The sequence below is a fragment of the Hippopotamus amphibius genome, chromosome X (genome assembly GCF_030028045.1).
Source record: "Hippopotamus amphibius kiboko isolate mHipAmp2 chromosome X, mHipAmp2.hap2, whole genome shotgun sequence".
Taxonomy (NCBI): domain Eukaryota; kingdom Metazoa; phylum Chordata; class Mammalia; order Artiodactyla; family Hippopotamidae; genus Hippopotamus; species Hippopotamus amphibius.
The window spans coordinates 115,462,668-115,482,187 of record NC_080203.1 but is presented as its reverse complement, the minus strand read 5'-3'; the positions used below and the strand labels follow the sequence as shown (position 1 = coordinate 115,482,187).

General features: G+C 40.1%; 1 protein-coding gene across 9 annotated transcripts in view; it reads left to right on the top strand.

The window, feature by feature from the left end:
* The window catches only part of PDK3 (pyruvate dehydrogenase kinase 3), a 101,046-nt gene that overhangs the window by 55,717 nt on the left and 25,809 nt on the right, over positions 1 to 19,520 (top strand). For all 9 annotated transcript variants that reach the window (XR_009050482.1, XR_009050480.1, XR_009050481.1 and 6 more), the window contains 3 exons: positions 2,824 to 2,895; positions 8,130 to 8,314; positions 10,065 to 10,154. Coding sequence is in view for 2 of the 9 variants with exons in the window: in XM_057719260.1 (XP_057575243.1) it covers positions 2,824 to 2,895; positions 8,130 to 8,314; positions 10,065 to 10,154 (347 nt within the window). In the remaining 7 variants the exon portion in view is untranslated. The remainder of the gene's footprint in view (positions 1 to 2,823; positions 2,896 to 8,129; positions 8,315 to 10,064; positions 10,155 to 19,520) is intronic.

Sequence of the window (19,520 nt, the reverse complement as noted above, 5' to 3'; positions counted from 1 at the left end):
GGCTTCCATCTGAGGGTCACTTGGATTCCACCCTAAACTCATAGCTTATTTCAGGAGCAGCAGATACTTGTGTGCATGAGACTTCTTTATTGCTCCAAGACCGTGATTAGAGATTTTCTAGCAGAAAGTATAGAAGCACTCTTGGGAGCTAGCGTGCTGGGGAGTCTAGGTAGGCTAGCTGACTTTCAAGTCCCCAGTCCTGGTGGCAGTGACAGTCAAACATTTACTATCACTTATGTAAAAATCACTTTAGGGGCTTCAGAGTGAATTGCTGGTATATTGCTAACTCAAATTACCGAGTCAGCTCTTTTTTTTTTTTTCTTTTCTTTTTTGGTCTCCTTACCATTCCTCATTCCTTTTCCATAGCCATTCCAACACATACATGTTATTTTTTCCCTTTCTTTTTTAAACATTCCATTTTGAAATAATTGCTTTGCAAGACTAGTAGCAAGAATTCCCATATCCCTGCACCCAGATTCACTAACTGTTAACATTTGGCAACATTTGTTCTATCATTCTCATTCATATTCTCTCTTTTTTTCAATATATACGTGTGGTACACACACACACAAAATGCATTATTTTCCTGAACCATTTGGATTAATGATAGACATCATGCACCTTTACCCCTAAATACTTCAGTGTGTATCTCCTTAGAACAACTCTTAGAAAACCACAGTTTGATTATCCAGTTTGTGAAATTTAACATTAATACAGTAATATCATCTAATATGTAGACCTTGCTCTCATTTCATTAATTGTCCTAATAGTGCTTTCCTTGTTAAGCAGTCCCCACCCCCACCCCTGATTGAGGAATCCACTTCAAGATCATGCATTGTGTTGACTTGGCATTTCCTCTTGAAGGCAGATCTTTTTGTGTGTGTGCTATATTGTACTGGAGACAACTATCTTTAATAAAAACAAATGACTACATTTAGTAGGAAATATCTTTTATGAAGGTGAATCTTGAGTATAATGGGCCGTGAAGCCCACCTCAGTCACAGTGTGTTCCGCTTGCTTTCTTGACTTTCAGGCTAGGAAGCTCAGCATAATCTTTGACTCCTTTCCATTTATGACTTTGCTTTTTAAATGAACTATCCCCTTCTGAAAGGATGGGATGCCTGCCTGAAATTCTGCAGACATGTGGCAGGGCGGAGGGCATCACTGTGGATAGCTGACTGTGGCCTCTCAGGGTGGTTCGGCCCGATGATTTTAACAGTGTCTAATTCATAGCCTTATATGCCCAGAAACTTCAAAAAAATTATCTAGAGATGAACATACTTTAGTCAAAAAGTTCATGTGAGGCTGATTAATAAAACGTCATTCCTGTTAATGTATTTATTTATTTTAAATTTTTGGCTGTGTTGGGTCTCTGCTGCTGCGCGTGGGCTTCCTCTGGTTGCGGCGAGCGGGGGCTACTCTTTGTTGCAGTGCTCGGCCTTCTCATTGCGGTGGCTTCTCTTGTGGAGCACGGGCTCTAGGCTCGCGGGCTTCAGTAGTTGCAGCATGTGGGCTCAGTAGTTGTGGCTCGTGGGATCTAGAGCACAGGCTCAGTAGTTGTGGTGCACGGGCTTAGTTGCTCTGTGGCATGTGGGATCTTCCCAGACCAGGGATTGAACCCATGTCCCCTGCACTGGCAGGCAGATTCTTAACCACTGCGCCACCAGGGAAGTCCTGTTTATGTATTTATAAGCTTAACAGTCATTTTCAGTTACTAGCATGCTCTCATCCTTTATCCAGAGTGGGATAGTAGGATTAGTAGTAATTAATTATTAGAAGTAATTAGAATAAGCGATAATTCTTTCAGGACATGTTAAGACCCAAAGTAGAGCTCACACACCTCTAAGTAATTGGAATCTCTGAATCTCCACCAGATCTGGCAGGTCCTGTCTGGATGTAGCTGCTGCTGTAATGTGCTTCTCTGAGTCCCATTTTTCCTCTGTTCTCCAGATCTTTGTTGGACACATTATTTCTTATACTGGCCCTGACTGAGATATGTCAGTATTCTTAATCCAGAAGCTGTTTCTGTGAGCCTAAGAGGCATTATTTCTTCTCTATTACATGTTGATGAAATTAGGTTAACTCTGAGAAGGAACCTTCTTTATTTCTAGTTCTAAATTCTTAGCATGAATTTCAGGGTCACACACGTGCTTCTTAAATTTTCTATGCACTTTTTTTGGTAATCAAACTATAGACTTGGTGTCTCAGTCAGGATATGTGTGTTAGCAAGTAGCAGAAAATACAACTAAACCTGGCTTAAGCAGTAAATTGTAACTGTAAGATCCAGCCATAGGATGAGCTTTTGGTGTTGGTTTGATTCAGAGATTTATGAGATTATCAAGGCCTTACTTTCCATGGAGTTGGTTTCATTTTCTGGCTGAATTTTCTCCTGGTGATAGAATAGCTGCAGCAGTTCCAGGCTTTATATCCAGGCACCACAATGTCCAAAAGCAGAGGAAGTTGATTTTTCACCCAACGACTGCCAGCAAGTCTGCTCTGTTATTTTACTGGCCTAAATTGAGGCAGTGATGTCTATTTCTGAGCCAATTCCTGTGTTCAGGGGAATGCAATGCAGTGACAGGCTTAGACCAGGACTATTGGACTAATTAGGAATTAGTGACAAGAGAAATAGGATTACCCAGAGAAAAACCTGGCCATCCAGGAGTTTTGCATGGTATCAGCTTCCCCTGAAGCGCTTGGGCTACATGGAGGGTGGAGGGGTTTGGATGGATACCAGTTGGAAACTTAAGATACACTTAAGGAAGAGGGAAAGGGGGATGGATGTAGGGTAGGCAACTAACACAGTATCTCTTTTTTTTCCAGGTATATGCAGAGTTTTCTTGAACTTCTAGAATATGAAAATAAGAGCCCTGAAGATCCACAGGTCTTGGATAAGTAAGTATGGTCCCAAATTTACCTGAAAGTCAAAATATCTACGTAAAAAGTGTTTTGGTAATTGATATTAAGAACCGAGAAGTACAGCTTGGGCTTAGGTTTATAAATGGGTAACAACTGAACATTGCAGTTTTTTAAAACTTGAGTTAAGAATTTAACATAGTACCAACCAGGGGAACAATGACCTGTCAAATTACGCTTCGTGATCTAATTCTTAATACTTGTGCTTCTGTGAACTGGTGCTGGGCACTCACTGTAAATATTGCAGTAAATGTTCCACCTAGTGGTAGTTTTAAGAATGCACTGGCCTCTGTGTGTATGTGAGTTTATGTGCTTAGTCCTTTACAATTTGTTTTTAAATGTTCAATGCGATATTACATTTGTGCTCAGAGAAAGGATAATGCTTTTATTTTGGAGCAGTGTAAAAGAGCGTGCTGTCAACATAACTCTTCTGAATTCTATTGCTGCTATTAGGCACGAAGACAGCTAAATTCTCATGCTGATGGAAAACATTTCTGGTTTTTGTTTTTCATTTAACCGGAAAACGCTGCCACTAGCTTTGAGTGTGGTTCCCCCCACCCCTGCCAAGAGGAATTGTGTCTCCTTCACATTACTTTCCTTCTCTTTCGTGTACCCATCAGTGAATGTCTGTTGCAGGCCTGTTGTGCTGAGGAATTTCTTTCTAATTAGAAACCTGGCCCACATCATTGTGACACCTAAGCTTTACATGTAGGTGTTCCAGAAAAAGAACTAAGAAACACCACGTTACATAAGTGACCTCAGCTTGAGGCATTTAACCCAGCTCTCTCAATTCACAGATAAGGAAACTGAGGTCCAAGATAAGCAGTGACGTACACAAAATTGTAGCATTAGTTAGGAGCAGAGCTGGATCTGTAAATCATGTTTCCTCTTCCTTGGTACATTGCTCTTTGTAATGCGCCATCTGCCAGAACCGCTGGTCTGAGTCATGAGTAGTTAGCCGAAATGTAGTTATAAATTAAAATACAAAGGGAAAAAACTCCTCACCTGTTTTATACTTTGCTAGGTGTTTTGTTAATGGATCTATGAAATGTGGAAGGGGAGGCGTTCTATTAGAGCCCCAGCTGTAATGTTTTCCTTGTTTTAAGCCCTTGCTGTCCTTTAAGTTATCAAAGTTAAATGAATTCAGAAGCTTTGTTTTCTCAAAAGTCACTAGCTAGTGACAATTTGGTTGATATCCTCCAAATGAGGACTGACCTCTCTAGCTTCAAATTTGGGGATATAGATTTGTGGAAGTCTGTGATATTAAGTTTCTGCTGTGTGTTTCCCGGAGTCCTGTCTCAGTTTCTGGAACAGGTCATCAGTCAGATGCAATTTATGGTGGACACGAGCCTGCTTTGGAAACTGCCAAGTGCTGGATCCAATGTGTACGAGATCGTAATGATAATCACTCTCACTCAGTGAGTTTCGGTGACTTATCCAGGTTGCCATGAAGCTAGTTAGGAGACATGGGATTGTAGAAGCCTGATGCGCGTGGTGAAGGAAGGAGTGGGGAGTTCTGCTCATTGTAGCAACCTTTTCTTTTCAGTGAGAGGTTATATAGGAGTCATGGGCAGGGAAATCATTTAAGGAAAGTGAAACTAGCTTAGAGGACAAGGATGTTTTTCATAATGATAAAGTTCAGAAGATTGGGGAAGTAGTCTGAGGGCTGAACCATTGAGACAAGTCTCCTCCCTTCAGATAAGTTGAGACACTTTTCTACTGTAATGAATTGTTCCAGTTTAGTAATATTTAATTTACGAATACATTGGGAAGAACATTATGTAAAAGATAAATGGCCCATTAGAAAATTTCTTGTGGGGACTTCCCTGGTGGTCCAGTGGTTAAGAATCCGCCTTCCAATGCAGGGGACTTGGGTTCAATCCCTGGTCGGGGAACTAAGATCCTGCATGCTGTGGGGCAGCTAAGCCTGTGCTCTGCAACTACTGAGCCCGCGCACTCTAGAGCCCTCGTGCCACCACTAGAGAGAAGCCCGCGTGCTGCAACAAAGAGCCCTTGAGCTGCAATGAGAGATCCCGTGTGCTGCAACTAAGACTCGATGCAGCCAAATAAATAAATAATAATAAATAAATTTTTTTTAAAAGAAAATTTCTTGTAAATAATTGGACTGCAACATGTAAAAGAATGAAATTATAACACTTGCTAACACCATACACAAAAATAAACTCCAAATGGATTAAAGACCTACATGTAAGGCCAGACACTATAAAACTCCTAGAGGAAAACATAGGCAGAACACTCTATGACATCCATCAAAGCAAGATCCTTTTTGACCCACCTCCTAGAATCATGGAAATAAAATCAAGAATAAACAAATGGGACCTCATGAAACTTAAAAGCTTTTGCACAGCGACAGAAACCATAAACAAGACTAAAAGGCAACCCTCAGAATGGGAAAAAATAATTGCCTATGAAACAATGGACAAAGGATTAACCTCCAAAATATACAAGCAGCTCATGAAGCTTAATACCAAAAAAGCAAATAACCCAATCCACAAATGGACAGAAGACCTAAATAGACATTTCTCCAAAGAAGACATACAGATGGCCAACACACACATGAAAAGATGCTCCACATCACTAATCAGAGAAATGCAAGTCAAAGCCACAATGAGGTATCACCTCACACCGATCAGAATGGCCATCATCACAAAATCTGGAAACAACAAATGTTGGAGAGGGTGTGGAGAAAAAGGAACTCTCCTGCACTGTTGGTGGGAATGTAAGTTGGTACAGCCACTATGGAAAACAATTTGGAGGTTCCTTAAAAAACTACAAATAGAACTACCATATGATCCAGAAATCCCACTGCTGGGCATATACCCAAAGAAAACCATAATCGCAAAAGAAACTTGTACCATAATGTTCATTGCAGCACTCTTTACAATAGCCAGGACATGGAAGCAACCTAAATGCCCATCAACAAATGAATGGATACAGAAGATGTGGCATATATATACAATGGAATATTACTCAGCTATAAAAAGGGATGAGATGGAGCTATATGTAATGAGGTGGATAGACCTAGAGTCTGTCATACAGAGTGAAGTAAGTCAGAAAGAGAAGGACAAGTATTGTATGCTAACTCACATATACGGAATCTAAAAATGGTACTGATGAACTCAGTGACAAGAACAAGGACGCAGATACAGAGAATGGACTGGAGAACTCGAGGTATGGGAGGGGGCGGGGGGTTTCGGGGAAACTGAGACGAAGCGAGAGAGTAGCACAGACATATATATACTACCAACTGTAAAATAGATAGTCAGTGGGAAGTTGTTGTATAACAAAGGGAGTCCAACTCGAGGATGGAAGATGCCTTAGAGGACTGGGGTGGGGAGGGTGGGGGGGACTTGGGGGGGGGAGTCAAGGAAGGGAGGGAATACGGGGATATGTGTATAAAAACAGATGATTGAACTTGGTGTACCCCCAAAAAATAATAATAATAAAAAGAAAATTTCTTGTAAATAATTATGACCTAATTTCTGAGTTGATTTATTTATCTTTGCTGTCTTTGTACATGTGTATTTGTTACAGAAATATTTCATCATTGAGAAAAATAAGACTCTTTGGATAAATAAAGTCACTCCAAATTTCCATTACTGGGGCACAACCACTGTTAACATTTTCCTTCCATCCATACTTTTAACTACACATACGTATGTCTATACGTGTAGGTTTGTTATGTTTACAAAAATAACAGTGTCACCGTTATAGATCTACACCATTATTAGTAGTTTCATAGTGGTCCATCTGCAGATAAGTCATGTTATTTGACCTCCTGTCATTGGGTTCTAGAATAGTTTATGGTTTTCTTGCTACTACAAGCAGTGCTCCAAAGAACAGCTTTTAAATACAGCTGTTGGCCTTGTCCATTTATTTTCCTAGAATCAATTCCTGGGAGTGGAATGACTTTCTTTGGGCTTTTGATATATGCTGCTCAGTTGCCCCTAGAAATGCATCAGTTATGCTCCCACACTCTAGCTGACAGTGGCTATTCTTTGCCAGCCTGGTAAACGGAGGGTAGTATTGCATTGTTTTAATTTGCTTTTCTTTTATTATTTTGAAAGCGAAGTTATTGGCGTTTGCCTTTCCTCTGGTAAATTTTCCATTGATACCAGGCCCCTTGTGTAGTTTTCTGTTAGGGTGCAGTCATCTTTTCCTTTACTAAGAATAGTAACTCTTGCAAATATATATTTCCCAGCTTTCACTTTTCTTTTTTTAAACTTTATACAAAATTGCTGAAATCCTACATAGTCCTGTTATTTGTTTCTTCATGGTTTCTGCCTTTGGTATTAGTGTAGAACAGCCTTCCTTACTCCAAGGTTATATACTTATTCACCTGATTTTCTTTTTTCTTTTCTACGATTTTACCCTTTTACATTTAATTCTTTTAACCCATTTGGGGACTTCAAGTTTAAAATTGGGGTGTGACTTAAATTGTTAGCCAGCCGTCCCAACTAATTTGTTTCCCTACTGACTTAGATCCTCACTTTATTAGTATGCTGAACTTTTACACACACGTACTCATTCGCCCTTGATCCTGGTTCCAAACTTTTCATTTGGTTCCATTGACTTGTCTTTCTGTTCTTAGTTATCATTCTCAATATATTTTCCCCTCTGCACCTTTACAATAATATACTGGAATACTTGAATAGTTTTGTCTTCATCACCTTTGTTCCATGTACCTGTCATCACTGTATTTTACTGCAGTGAGAAATTTGTTTCAAAATTTTACTCTTAAAAAGTTTGACATTGTTTCGTCATGGAAGCTATTTCTTTAAGACTCCGTAATAAATCCATGGAGATTTGGGGGATTGTCTTCATGTTGTCAGAGGAAATATTAATATGTACTGCAATTATGTATTCAGCAAACATTTATAGAATCTGTTTGATATGTAATCACTTATCCAGAAAAATCAGTGGACTCCTAAAAAGGTATTTGAGCATTTTTTCTTTACTAGAACCTTCTGCTTTTTGTATCTCCAAAGGAAGACTTTCTGTAGAAAGTTTCAAGCAAAAACTGGGTAATAATTTAGTTTCTCGTGAGTACTTCCTTATAGCCTATGATGATAGTGATGTTCCTGCGTATAAAAATACCAGCAGGTGACTAGTCCTGAGGTAGACCTGGGATGTTTATACATTAGCCTATGAGATATAAAGACTGACCATTTTTTTGTTTCCTTCCCACACAGCTTTCTACAAGTTCTAATTAAAGTCAGAAATAGACACAATGATGTGGTTCCTACAATGGCCCAAGGAGTGATCGAGTACAAGGAGAAGTTTGGGTTTGACCCGTTCATTAGTAGTAACATCCAGTATTTTCTGGACCGGTTTTATACCAACCGCATCTCTTTCCGTATGCTCATTAACCAGCACAGTAAGTTGGGTTTTTTGGGTCCAGTTTTGAAAAGACAACCAGATGTCTCCCAAATGTTTTTTTGTTGCTTCACTTGTAATTTAATTTACTGATCTGCATTTTTGTCCACAAATTTCTAGTTCATGTTTTTCTGAGTCCTATCTATGAAAAAGCTAATCATTAGAACTCTCTGTTAAAAGAAATCCTTGAAAAGCTTTTTGGATGCTCATATTAGAGACAGGACCACTGCCTGCCTTTTAAGCCTCTGCCGTTAGGATCCTGGTGGGGGTGAGGGACTGGCTTTAATGGCAGCCTGGTGTTCATCTCTGAATATTTTCAGTGTCTCTAGGGTCCGTGCTAGTCTTTATCCAGGATGGCAAATGCTTTCCTTTTTGGTTTTAAAAACATTGATACTAAGAATATTGAACTGGCATGTTGGTAATATGAACAATTGATCTTTTGTTTCAGAGTGATCAGTGAGATCAGATTAAGCAGGATTGTCAAACCCTAATCTTGGATGGAGAGTTTTAGTCTCCTCTCTTGGCTGTTAAGCCGATAAGCAAAAAACAACTAAAATTCTCTCCACAAAAACTTTTAAACTCATTTTCAGCATGTCTCTTTGCCCGATTTCATAATTGTTATGAAAAAGCATCCAGGTGTCTAGAGTCTAATTCACTCTCTTTGTTGAGTCAGAAAATGGACAGAGCATCTTTATTTTACTAATTTGTTTTATTTGGATAAACAAATGTCATGCAGCTCTTAAAGGTGGGTTTGTTCTAAATGTGTGCCTGTTTAAAATGTAAATGTTTGGCAATTTACAGGAAATTGATAGCAAAGAAAAAAAGAGAGAGAGAGAACCCAAATACTATTTAGCTAAATTACTTAGGTAACTACAATTTCTTTCTGACCTAAGTATGTGTGTCTACATACATATGTACATGTTTTTCAATCATTGATTAAGCTTGCACACTTCTTGGTTTTCTTCCACTTAATCAGTTGGCACTTTACGTATTGGCCTAATGCCTGTATTTGTCCTTTTTCATAATTAAAATCTCCACCTATTTTATTTAAACATTCTCCTTTTGTGGAGTCTAAGTTATTCCCAGTTTTTGTTTGGTTTAAAAATAGGTGCACATATAAACATTTGAATTCAGATTACTTTTTCTTTGGGGGCTCCTTTTGGCTTTTTTTCAGAAGTAAAATTTTGCAAAGCTTGTATATTATGAAAGTAGTTGAATGTACTTTTAAAAACGCTTGCACAGAGTTCATGTGTAGTAAATGAACAGCTGTATTTGTAGTGAAAAATAATCTCCACAATGGAGGCATTTGAAGTGTTCATGGTGAAGACTGTTTGCAAGCCTGGTCTGTCGGTGCAGACTGCATTTTCTAAATATTTAGTGAATGTTGGAATAAATGTCTAGGGTGGTGCTGAGAAGGTGGGTAAACTTGGCTAAGGATGAAAGGAAGTTTTTTTTTTTTCGTCCAAGTCACATTGGGTCAGGGAGAGCGGGTTGGACACCTGGCCCATGTCGCTGCTCTAGGACCTACTAACTGCACCTGGCAGGTCTCACGGCACATCCTTTCTCCTCCATTGTCCAGTAACTGATCACCACCAACTGAGTGGATTCTGTTGCTCTAAGTCACTGTGGATGCTAAAATGGTTTTCACAATAAAAGAATCCCCAAAACTTACAAGCCCCATATTTCTCTGCCTGACTGTCCTAGCCTGCTTCGTTTTTAATCCTTTCCCTTTTGTCTTGTGTTCATTTTAGCACTTCTGTTTGGAGGTGACACCAATCCTGCACACCCCAAACACATAGGAAGCATTGATCCCACCTGCAATGTGGCTGATGTTGTGAAAGGTAAGGAGGCCAATGTAACGTTACCAATTGGGGTTCCAATAGGATTTCGGTTTCGTTGAGGCAGCTTGGCTGTAGGGTCGTGGCTCTGAACTGTTTGCTGGTTCATCAGGCCACTCTGGGCCCAAGCCACTTGATCCAAATATGACATGTTCTTTCAAGGTGGCTCAGGAAATGATGCGTAATTACTAATGTTCAAAATGGGAGTTTCTACTTCATTGACTAGGGTTTTTCTTGTAGTTCTAGCTAAACAGTAAATATTTGTTAGCTTAAAGTAAGAGATTAAGTTTCGATTGCCCCCACTGTCTGAAGATTTCAGAGAATGCAAACTCTTGTTATAAAATTCAGCTGAATTCACGTGTTTGTAAAAAGTATACATCTTTCTGACACGCACCCCAGGTTTTAGAATCTCCATGGCATTTGGGCTTCATGGGTTCACTGGACATGGAGCTGGACTTTGTTCCAGTAGCCTCAGTGTAGAACAGAGCCCTAGAGCCATACATCCCTAGTACCCGGGCACTTGGAATTTGAACAACAAGCAGCTTCCTCATTTTTCATTTAAGATGAATGCTAGCTCCAGAAGGCGTTCCTGGTTGTAAGTGATCCACCAGGTTCCTGGACCTCTTCAGTTTTCTTCAGTGTTATGGTTACTCTATGCAGCCTCAGATCCCCAGACTGTCCCCTTTCCTAGATTGTGTCTCCTCCTTTTTTCAGGACCGTAGTTCTCCCCGATCTTCATCGGGATCTCTGTTGCTCTTACTTTTTCTGAATTATGTAAGCTAAGTGAGTAGGAGGCAGAAGAGGGCCTTGTCTCCTTTGCAAAGCTCTTAAGCCCGCCTCAAGCAGAGTGACCTTTGCCGTTGGAGCTTAGAGGGCCAAGGGAGGGTGCCCCGTGTGGGCAGCCTTCATGGTGGGGGAACAGACCAGATCTTCAGCTGCTAAAGCTAAGGAAAACCTGTGCTATTTGGTTACCCTGGGCATCCCCCCTGGTGGCCTTAGCTCAGCCTAGGTTTGTCAGGCTGCCCTGGCCTCTGTTTAGCTAGAAAACATGTACTCACATTACTTCAGTTATAAGTGAATAGGCTCACCTTCAGCTGCCTAAGAATCCTGTAGGTTTCTCTCTCACAAGATCACCCTCTGCAGGCCCCCAGCAGGGAAGGGAAGCAGGATCGGTCTTATCAGGGTTTGTATGTTCATCTGGCCCTAGCCCAGTGGAGTTTATGATTCAGAAAGCCTGGTTCGGATAGTTGACTGCCCTTAGAAAAAAAGGCACCCATTCATAAAGCAAAAGGGCATTATAATATATTGCATGTGTGCCTTTTCTCTTGAACGGCAAGCAATTTGAAGTCAGGGTTTTTGTCTTATACTTGTTTTGTGACTCTCATAGAACTTAGTATATGCCTATGTAGATGGTCAATGAATATTCCTTGGCTTGAGAAATGTTCAGCCTTTTGGTAATTTACTTTCAAAAAAAGCTGTGTTGTGGTACAATTCACCCATTTAAAGTGTACAATTCAGGGGCTTCTAGTATATTTACAGAGTTGTGCAAGCATCACCATAATCCAGTTTTAGAACTCTTTCATCACCCCAAAGAGAAAACCCCGTACCCACTAGCTGTCACTGCCCACTACTCCTCTCCCCAGCCCTAGGCAACCACTAATCTACTTTCTGTCTCTATAGATAATCCTATCCAGGGCATTTCATATAAATGAAATCATACAGTATGTGGTCTTTTGTGGTTAGTTTCTTTCACTTAGCATAATGTTTTCAAGTGTCATCCATGTTGTAGCATAAATTGGTACTTCATTTCTTTTTATGGCCAAATAATATTCCATCGTATGGATAGACTGCATTTTGTTTTATCTATTCATAAGCTGATAGACATTTAGGTTAGCTAGATGACCTTGGACATGTCACATAACCTCTTTGGGCCTCAGTTTCTTCATCAATAAAATGGTGCTCTTGGCATTTCAGCTATATCCTAGGGTTAAGTGAGTTAATGTATGTAGAGCTCCTAAAGCATCACTAGCATCCAGGAAGGGCTGCAGGTAGACAAGTTCATGCGCCTCCTTGGGCATCATGGGAGTCATTTGCCTTCTCATTTATACCATTGATTATATAATAGGTTGGTGCCTTTGCTTTTGTTTCTGGTATAAATTATAAAATATTCAAAAACATTTAGGACATTTATAAGACAATTGAATATTTGATGTTCAAGAAGTATTGTTAATTTTGTAAGATGTGATATTGGTATTGTGTTTTTTTTTAAGGTGTCCTAGCTTCAAGAGAGGTATTTTAACTGAGACGAAGCGAGAGAGTAGCACAGACATATATATACTACCAACTGTAAAATAGTCAGCGGGAAGTTGTTGTATAACAAAGGGAGTCCAACTCGAGGATGGAAGATGCCTTAGAGGACTGGGGCAGGGAGGGTGGGGGGGACTCGAGGGGGGGGCGTCAAGGAAGGGAGGGAATATGGGGATATGTGTATAAAAACAATTGATTGAACCTGGTGTACCCCCAAAAAAAATAATAATTAAAAAAAAAAAAAAGAGGTATTTTGAAATATCCCACATGATATGAGATGCCATGTGGGAATTGCTTCAGAATTAGCCAGAGGGAGGGCAGTGACAAAGATCGGGCTGTGTTGAGGCTGGTGATGACTGCATGGGTATTCTCTACACTGTGCTCTGTACTTCCGTCTACATTTACAGTTCTTCGTAATAAAGTTGTAAAAACATACTCCTTTTTATCATCTCATTATTTCTTCACGAAAAGTCTCTCACTAATTTTTAGAGAGATTTTAACCATGAGTCAGTGTAAGTGGAGAAGTAACGGGGAGTTCTTGGCAGTTGTTAGTGCTTCTGTAGGGCAGAGGGATGAAGCAGTGCTCAAGTGAGTCAGAAGATGAGGCTGGACGCTGGAGGAGAGCAGAAGCTATCGTTTTCAGCACTTACTGTCTGTGCGGCTCTTACTGGGCTTACTACAGCCTGCCTGGTCTTGGCATCATTTGTAATTCTGTCGGTCTCTCTAATGGGGGTGTAAATTCCTAAAGGGCTGGAATTACTCTCATCCATGCTTGCATCACTCCTCTCAGGGGCAGAAGTTTCATACCAAACACTAGTGGAAGATCGTGTGCAAAACAGTTGGAAAGAAACTAGAAGTTTGTGCCTCCTGCTTTCTTTGGCCTTTTTAGTCGAGGTTTTGACCGTGGACCAGATCACCTCCCACCTCCTCCCTCTTGTGCTCACTCACAGCTTTATCTTCACTCTTTCTCCTGCCCCTTTTGACTTTATACCCAGTGAGCCCACCAGTTACCATGAACATATTTTACTCCATCCTCTCATGTAATCATTCCTACCTCTCATCTGGCATGATTCAAAGCCTGGGCTCCTGGTGAAGCTGTATCTGATAAAGATCACCCCCCCAAGCCCCTCCCTCACCTCCCCCAACACACGCCTACCCCCGCACTTATGGGGCGAGGGGCAAGGACTGCCCTGCTCCCCACTCCCCACCACTTCTTTGAAACCATGTTTTTCACTTCTCAACAGCCTCTTCCCTTAAGGAAGACCACAGTGGAAGCTGGTTTCAGATTCTGAAAGTGCATGAACCCGTGAAGCAACTCCACACCATCAGCTCTTCTGCCACCTTCATTCCCTTCATAAATCATAAATCATACCCACAGCACACTGAGGACGCTTGGCTTGTACATACTTTCTAGAATGCCCTAGTGCTTATTCCACTTGGTGAGGCATGTGCTTACTAAGGGTCACTTATTTGTCCTCAAGCTGTTGGTGTAAGGTATATCACATGAATATGTATAAATATACATCATTTATTTATATGTTATGTAAACTGAAGAGATATGAGTACAGAAAAGAGACTTATTTCCATAAAAATCAAGTTGAATGCTTTGGAAAGCCTTGATACAGGAGGGTTTCTTAAAAATGTAAGGAAATGACCATGAATGAGATAACTATTAAGTGACAGGGCAGCACTGAGTAAAAAGCTCAGAAGGAATCTGCACTCAGATTGCTTGACAAGTATCTTTAAGTTTATTACACTTTAAAGAAATAGGAATTGGAATTCATAGATGTATGTGGTATTGTTTATCTAAGAAATATGACCCAGAACCCCAAAGCGACCCATATTCAAAGGAGAGGCTTTGGCCTTATATGAGAAGATTGGCAGAGGAATAAATTGTATATTCAAATGTGTATTTTAAGTTAGTGCTTACAGTTGTCATATTTTAAGGTTTCCCACTATCCAGCTTTTTTGTCACTCATCCAACTCCTATTTCCAGTTTGGTCAGTTAAGAGTACTAATACCATATTACCAAATTAATAAAAAGTGCTCGTTGAAGAAAATTGAGAAAATGTGGGAAAAGAGGGAGGTGAATAAAAATCACCTATCTTCATAACTAGTGAGAACACTTCTGTACATTTGAATTCATACCAACTGTACAGATGGGTATGCAGCTGTGAATAATGTGAGTCTCTTTGTATGAAATCCACAGTATTTCCCCACCTCCAGCGCTAATGCCCATCACATACCACCTTCCTGGATGAATTCAGTGTCTTATCTGCTATACTCATAACCTCTATATGCAAATGGTTTTCCTAGCTAGGTGTATATAATCTTTATTCCTCAGTGAGGTGTTAATCTTAAATCAGTTACCTTTCATACCATGGCAAAATTGGCTGGACACCCTAGCAGGAAAACTGAAAGTCTCTTTCCTCCCCATGGACAAAGCAAAATTTAATAGTCAGCTCTGTGGACCCCACTCAGTTCTCTGAGTGTCTGGATACCCAAGCAGAAGCTCTTTCTGGTTCAAAGTAAGGCTGAGGAAGAATAAACAAGGCAGAGAACACCAACTGTCAGAAGGCCTGGAAGGTCTTCCATGTCTTCTAGCAAAAAGGCACCGGAGCCTCCACCCCTAAATGCCCCAGGGGCAAGAGAGAGTCCCAACGGGCCCAGGCCTCCCCAGCTCTTCTTCCCAATTCCCCCAGTGCTGTCAAGGAGAGGAAGAGATGCATGTCAGCTTCCTCAGCTCTTGGTGAGGTCTTACCACTCCCTTCCTCTTGTGAACGTAGTTGGTATTTTGTCACTGGTTTTTTGCCTTCTCCTCATACCTTCTGAGATTTTTCAGTTAATCTTCTAACTTGGCGTCTCTGTCTCTAATATTTCTTTCCCTTCCTTTTGTTTTAGGAAACTTGATGCAGAGGGTGTGGGGTTCTGAGTTTGAATGACAGCTTAGCTATTGATTTGCTCAGCTGTGAAGGTCCTGCGTGGTTTAAGCATAGTCAGATGTCCAGCCCAAATGACTCATGTGCATACCTGTGCACACGCACATGTGTTTTATAGCCTTAGGGAGCCATAATGAACTAACAGTGATTCCATACTTAGATCTCTTGAGACAGACTCTAGGAAACTTTTATATAGAAAGGTAGGGACAATATTTTTATTTTTGACTAGACAGTTGTATAAATGTGTAAAAGTGGGGTGCATCTTGCATCACAATAATCGAATGTGCAGTACACTGAAGCATGCCTCCTTGCTGCTTATTTAGCACATTAATATCTACCTTTACACATCTGCAAATTATAGCCTCGTGGCAGTGAATGCTAGAATTAGTGTTGCAGAGCTGTTCCTATTATCCTCTGGGAGGTGCCTTCCATTGTGACCCTTTCCCCTCCTTTCTTTGTAAGAAACCAGGAAACAAAATGGAAAATCCTGTGGTAAGATCATTTTGAAGGTACAAACTTAAATACTTGGTACAAAAGTTAGCTCTCACAGCGACGTTAGCTTGCCTGTGTTGTTCCTAAATGCTATTATTGCTCGGCTTAGCGTAATAGCATACAAATGGTATCTGGAGAGCGTGTCATTATGCTGGTTCAGAAATAATGTCTTGTGCTTTCACTTCAGGCTCTTCAGGTTGCAAGTAACAGAGACCCACTCCCGCTAACTCAAGAGACAGATGTATTAAAAGAACCTAGTCGGTCCCGTGGTAATCTCAGGGCAGGAAGCGCTTTGCAGTCGGAGCTGTAGAAATTGAAACTGGGAAACAGAAAGCAAGGGTTTTTCTGTGTGTCTTAGTAAGTGGCTTTGTGAAGTCACGGCCCCTCTACCCCGTCTCTTTCTGTAGACTGGCAGACTCCAGGCCTTCTAGATCATCATAACTCTCAGTGTATCCTTTTGCCTTATGCCCAGCTTGAGTGTCTCCATCCTGAATTCACGAAAGATGAATTTCATCGGCTCAGCCCATCTTTTTGCCCACGAGCACAGGGTTTAGGATTCTGGTAAACCTATAGATTGGTTGCCCTTATATTAGATGCTCTGTCCCCTACTTCTCCAGTTGGCTGTACTTTGGGTGATGGGAGAGGGTCTAGCACTTAAAGAAACCCTGATGCTTCCCACTCAGGATGGGTTTTGGGTAGATGATGCTAGGCACACCTTATTAGAATTGTTTTGTGGTCGTTTGCATTTACCTTGTCAGGCAGTGCTTTTTAAACTTGAGCTTCATGGGTTTTGGTATCCTGTTCATGTTTGTTTTTTCAGTACTTACTCAAATTTATCCTTGTCCAGTCTCTTCTATTTGTAAACAAGCAATGGCATGTATTTGTGATAGAGGCTAATATTGGGTTGGCCAAAAAGTTCATTTGAGATCATGCGGAAAAACCCAAACAAACTTTTTGGCCAGCCCAATATTTGATAGTGGGGTCCTCTGGTGAATTTTTTCCCCATATTTAATGACTTTTATTTTTTAAGCTCTTTATTGGAGTATAATTGCTTTACACTGTTGTGCCAGTTTCTACTGTACAACAAAGTGAATCAGCTGTATTTATACATATATCCCCATATCCCCTCCCTCCCATGACTCCCTCCCACCCTCCCTATCCCATCCCTCTAAGTCATCACCAGTCATCAAGTTGATCTCCCTGTGTTATGCAGCAGCAATTTTGAATAGGAAGATCTTCTAATAAAAACATCTAATAAAATAGTGTCCATACACTATTAAATTTTCCTGTGTGCTTTTTCTTAAAACTGATTCCTGGGTACAGTGGATCTGTTGGGCTGATTGCCATGTGAAACTTCACCCTACTCTTTATGGCTCAGTCTTTTTTAGTTTTAGTCTTATGTGTTTATAGTTTGGGCATTCTAGCCTGGGGAAGTAGAAATGTGCTACATCTATAGGTTTTTTTTTTCTTTTTTAAAAAATATTTATTTATTTGGCTGCACCGAGTCTTAGTTGCAGCACGCAGGATCTTTCGTTGTGACATGCAGGATCTTAGTCGTGGCATGCAGAGTCTTTTAGTTGTGGCAGGCGAACTCTTAGTTGCAGTATGTGGGATCTAGTTCCCTGACCAGCAATTGAACCCGGGTCCCCTGCCTTGGGAGTGCGGAGTCTTAGCCACTGGACCACCAGGGAAGTCCCTACACCTACAGTTTTGTTAGTTACTTTATCATCAATACTTTATTTTCCTTGAAAACAGGTTCTTAAAACAATGAACATCACTTATGTTCAGTGGCAGTAATAATCATTTCCTGATATTTCCTTTTAAAGATTGGCAGTAAATAGTGGCTCAAATATATTACAGATAAAAGTAATTGGATAAATTATTGTATTTTAAGGTTTTGGTTTCTACTTAAACAATAGAAAAGTTTTATTAGAAAGCTTATTATTAGTAGAACTTGCATTTTACTCTAGATATAAAGGAAGTGAATTTTTAAGCTAATAGTTGAAGTTTGGTTGTAATTTTGGCGATTTTTAAAAAACGTTTTCATTTTTATGATACTTTACTTATACAGAAGTATCCTATTTGAGTATATATGTACTGTCATACTCCCCAGCACCCCCATTCATGTCCTGGGAGTGACAGTGACAGAATTAGCATGACCCAGCCTTGACTTTCTAGGCTCTAGAAAGTCTAACCTTGACTTTCTTTGGTCTCCAAATCTAGCTTCTCTTCAGAATTACCTGCTGAGTTCTTGAAAACTATGGACTCCCAGGCCTCAACACAGAGCTACTGCAGCAGCATCTCCAGGGGTTCATTTAACCTGTACTTCTTTTTCTAACTCACTAATGAATTCTACACACACACAGGTTTGGGAACCACTCTAGGCCACTAGCTCCCAGTCTGACCAAAAAGAACATCTCGAATCAGTATAACTGAGGACTTTTGCATGGGCAGGATAGTTCCATTTAACAGATGCTCACTAAGTGTATATTGTGCCCAAGGCATTATGATGTGCTGTGGGAATTTATAAAGATGCCTGTGAATATAGATTTTACCATTACTGCCCCCGAAAGACTTTTGGCTGCCTGGTATATGTGAGTCTCATTGTCATGTCTTGAGTTTTTCAAGGATCATAATGCAGTTCCTAATTACAGCATTGATACACTGGAATTTGTGGTAATGCTTGAAAAATTCTTACTCACATGTGGCTTTAGGAACCATACTGGGTCTTTGAGTTTCAAGTTGCCTGCGTCTGTCTGGACTCTACCATCTTACACATGTTACGTTCGTGTCATACTTTTTCTTAATGCTGTTATAATCTCATGCTATTGGGCAAGCTAATGCCATGCGGAACTAGCACACTTAGTGGAGTTGGGCTTGTTTCCTGTTTTGTGGTGAATGGAAGAGCAGTTTAAACATCTTTAAAGGTGTTATATCCTTGGAAGAGTTGTTTTGTGGAGATGTATTGGCATTGTATATGGATAAAAGATCATTTTTAGATTTCAGTATTTATTGGTTTAAGTGTTGGAAATTCTTGGTCAGCTTTGTGCTGTTGTGTCGCTAGGTGGAGATGTAGCATTGTTTGGTGGTGTAGCCACAGCACAAAGAGTGAGTCTTGATTTCTTTTCCCAAAAGAACTTTACAGGTATTTGATGAGTTTTATTATACCCTACAAAAAATCTTGTGAACTTACTATAATTCTAAATTGTAATTTTCTTTGTTAGGGTTTAAATCCAATACTACTTTTATGTCTGTTTTCACACTGATAAACTCTTTTTAAATTTTTTTCTGCTCTTGCTGACGTTTCATTTGGGTATCCCTCATTATTTCATCTTGTCAGAGAGATTCTGATGTCTCTATCTGTGGTTCTTTATAGTGGTTTAATTCTAAAAGTTTAATAAAATAAGAATTTTTACTCTGAGGTCAAATATTACGTAAAATTTAAATTTAGTAGCAATAAGAGGTAAATGAACTCAAACTTATAGTCTGAACATACCCTAATCCTATCTTTGTATTATTTTAGGTTGACGTCAATTTTTAATATATTTAAATTCTGTCAGGCTTATTTTTCCCCTTTCTTCCTTCCTTCCCTCTTTCCTCTTACTGCTTGAATCTTAAGCAAGTATTTACT